The sequence below is a fragment of the Mesitornis unicolor genome, unplaced genomic scaffold (genome assembly GCF_000695765.1).
Source record: "Mesitornis unicolor isolate BGI_N332 unplaced genomic scaffold, ASM69576v1 scaffold24649, whole genome shotgun sequence".
Taxonomy (NCBI): Eukaryota; Metazoa; Chordata; class Aves; order Mesitornithiformes; family Mesitornithidae; genus Mesitornis; species Mesitornis unicolor.
The window spans coordinates 1-2,238 of NW_010205559.1; the positions used below are offsets into that span (position 1 = coordinate 1).

Genomic DNA, 2,238 nt, shown 5'->3' on the forward strand with positions numbered 1-2,238 from the left:
TTTATAAAATTCTGACACCCACCAGTTTCCCTTTGCTTTTATTTTTGTCTCAAGATGGGGGAGCTCAGGGTGAGGGAGGAGGTCCCCCAATTTGTTTGGGGGGTCCCCAAACCCCTGCCTGCACCCCCACTGAGGGGGAAACTGAGGCACGGCAGAGATGATGCTGGGACAGGGATCCAGGTACATGTTGGGGGGAGAGGAAAGGTTGGGGTTTGGGGGTCCTCTCCTGAATATCAGGGTTAACCTCCCCAAAAAATATATAAATAGATAAAAAGATGTCCCATGGGTCCTGCAGAGAAGGACCTGGGTGTCCAGGAGGTTGAGGGGTGGTCTCAGTATTGGGACCCCCTCGTGCACAACCCTATACGAGCCCCTGGAGAATCCACATTTCCATTCAGTCCTCAGCCTCAGGGGTGCTGGGGGTGGTCCAAGGGGTCCTGGGGGTCCTGCAGGGAAGGACCCAGGCATTTGGGTGGGTCAGGGTCCAAATCTGGAGGGTCCAGGTCATCAACACCCCATGCACAACCCTATACGAGCCCCCAGAGAATCCACCCTGCACCCAATCCTGGACCTCAGGGGTGCTGGTGAGTGGTCCAAGGGGTCTCCAAGGGCTCCCAGTGAAGGACCCAGGCACCTGGGTGGGTCAGGGTCCAATTCTGGAGGGTCCAGCTCATCAACACCCCATGCACAACCCTATACGAGCCCCCAGAGAATCCACCCTGCACCCAATCCTGGACCTCAGGGACTTTAGGAGGTGTTCAAAGGGGCCTTGAGGGTGTTCAAAGGGACCCTGGGGATCCTGCAGAGAAAGACCCAGGAGTCCAGGTGGGTCAAGGTCCATATCTGGATGGCCAAGGTCATCACCACCCCATACGAGCCCCTGGTGACTCCCCCACTATGACACCAGGAGGTGACACCCAAAGTCCCCTCCCCCTAAACCCCACCCCACAAAAACAAATAAAAATCACACCATGAACATCCCGAAATACGAGCGGGTGCTGTCCACCACCCGCACCAACTCGGGCGCCTGCACCCGTGTGAAGACCTCGTCCCCCGTTTCCAGGTGCACCAACCCCCCCACAAAGCTCTGCTTGGCCCAGGGGACTTGGTGGACCTGGGGACAGTAAAAGACCCGGTTGACCAGGAGGTCGAGGACCCCGGGGTAGCGCGGAGTGCGCTTGTGGATGCCGTGAAGGGTGGAGGCACGCGTGGGGCACCCGGTGGCCCCCAGCTGGACCTTGGCGTAGACGAAGTAGAGGCCGGGCTGGTGGCAAATGAGGGAGCCCCCATGGTAGCCCAAACCCCGGATGAAGGCCCAGGACTTGGTGGGTTCCCACCAAAGGGAGCCGTTGGCTTGGGACGAGATGGTGGCACCGGCTGTGGGGAGGAGGAGGAGGAGGGTGGGGGTCAGGGGAGCACCCCAAAACCTGCCAGCACCCATATATCTACAGGCAGACCCAGGTTTTGGGGGTGTTGAGCACCCAAAAACCTCCACCACCCACCTGTCTATAGGGGGACCCAGGTTTTTGGGGAGCTGAACACCCCAGAACCTTCCAACACCCATCTATGTACAGGGAAACTCAGGTTTTGGGGGTCTGAGCACCCCAAAACCTCCAGCACCCACCTATCTATAAGGGAACCCTACTAGCACCCACTTGTCTATAGGGGGACTCAGGTTTTTGGGGTGCTGAGAACCCCAGAACCTTCCAACACCCACCTATGTACAGGGAAACTCAGGTTTTGGGGGTGCTGAGCACCCAAAAACCTCCAGCACCCACCTGTCTATAGGGGAACTCAGGTTTTTGGGGTGCTGAGCACCCAAAAGCCCTCCAGCACCCTCCTGTCTATAGGACAACCGAGGTTTTTGGGGTGCTAAGAACCCCCAAACCACTCAGCACCCACTCATCTACAGGGGGACCCAGGGATCCAGGATGCTTAGCACCTTCCTATCTATAGGGCAATCCAGATTTTTGGGGTGCTCAGCACCTCAAAACCTTCCTTTTTATAGGGGGATCCGGGTTTTTGGGGTGCTGAGCACCCAAAAACCTTCCAGCACTCACTTATCTACAGGGGGACCAAGGGATCCAGGATGCTGAGCACCCCAAAAACCTTCCTTTCTAGAGGGAGACCCAGGTTTTTGGGGTGCTGAGCACCCAAAAGCCCTCCAGCACCCTCCTGTCTATAGGACAACCGAGGTTTTTGGGGTGCTAAGAACCCCCAAACCACTCAGCACCCACT

At 57.4% G+C, this 2,238-nt stretch overlaps 1 protein-coding gene across 1 annotated transcript; it reads right to left on the bottom strand.

Annotated features, from left to right (window-relative positions):
- Positions 1-964: 964 nt before the first annotated feature.
- TNFSF14 (tumor necrosis factor (ligand) superfamily, member 14) lies at positions 965-1,377 on the bottom strand (the record flags this gene model as incomplete). Its single annotated transcript, XM_010191463.1, has 1 exon — positions 965-1,377. A coding segment is annotated over one exon (413 nt), but the record flags the coding sequence as incomplete, so codon positions are not given.
- Between the last annotated feature and the right edge of the window lie 861 nt (positions 1,378-2,238).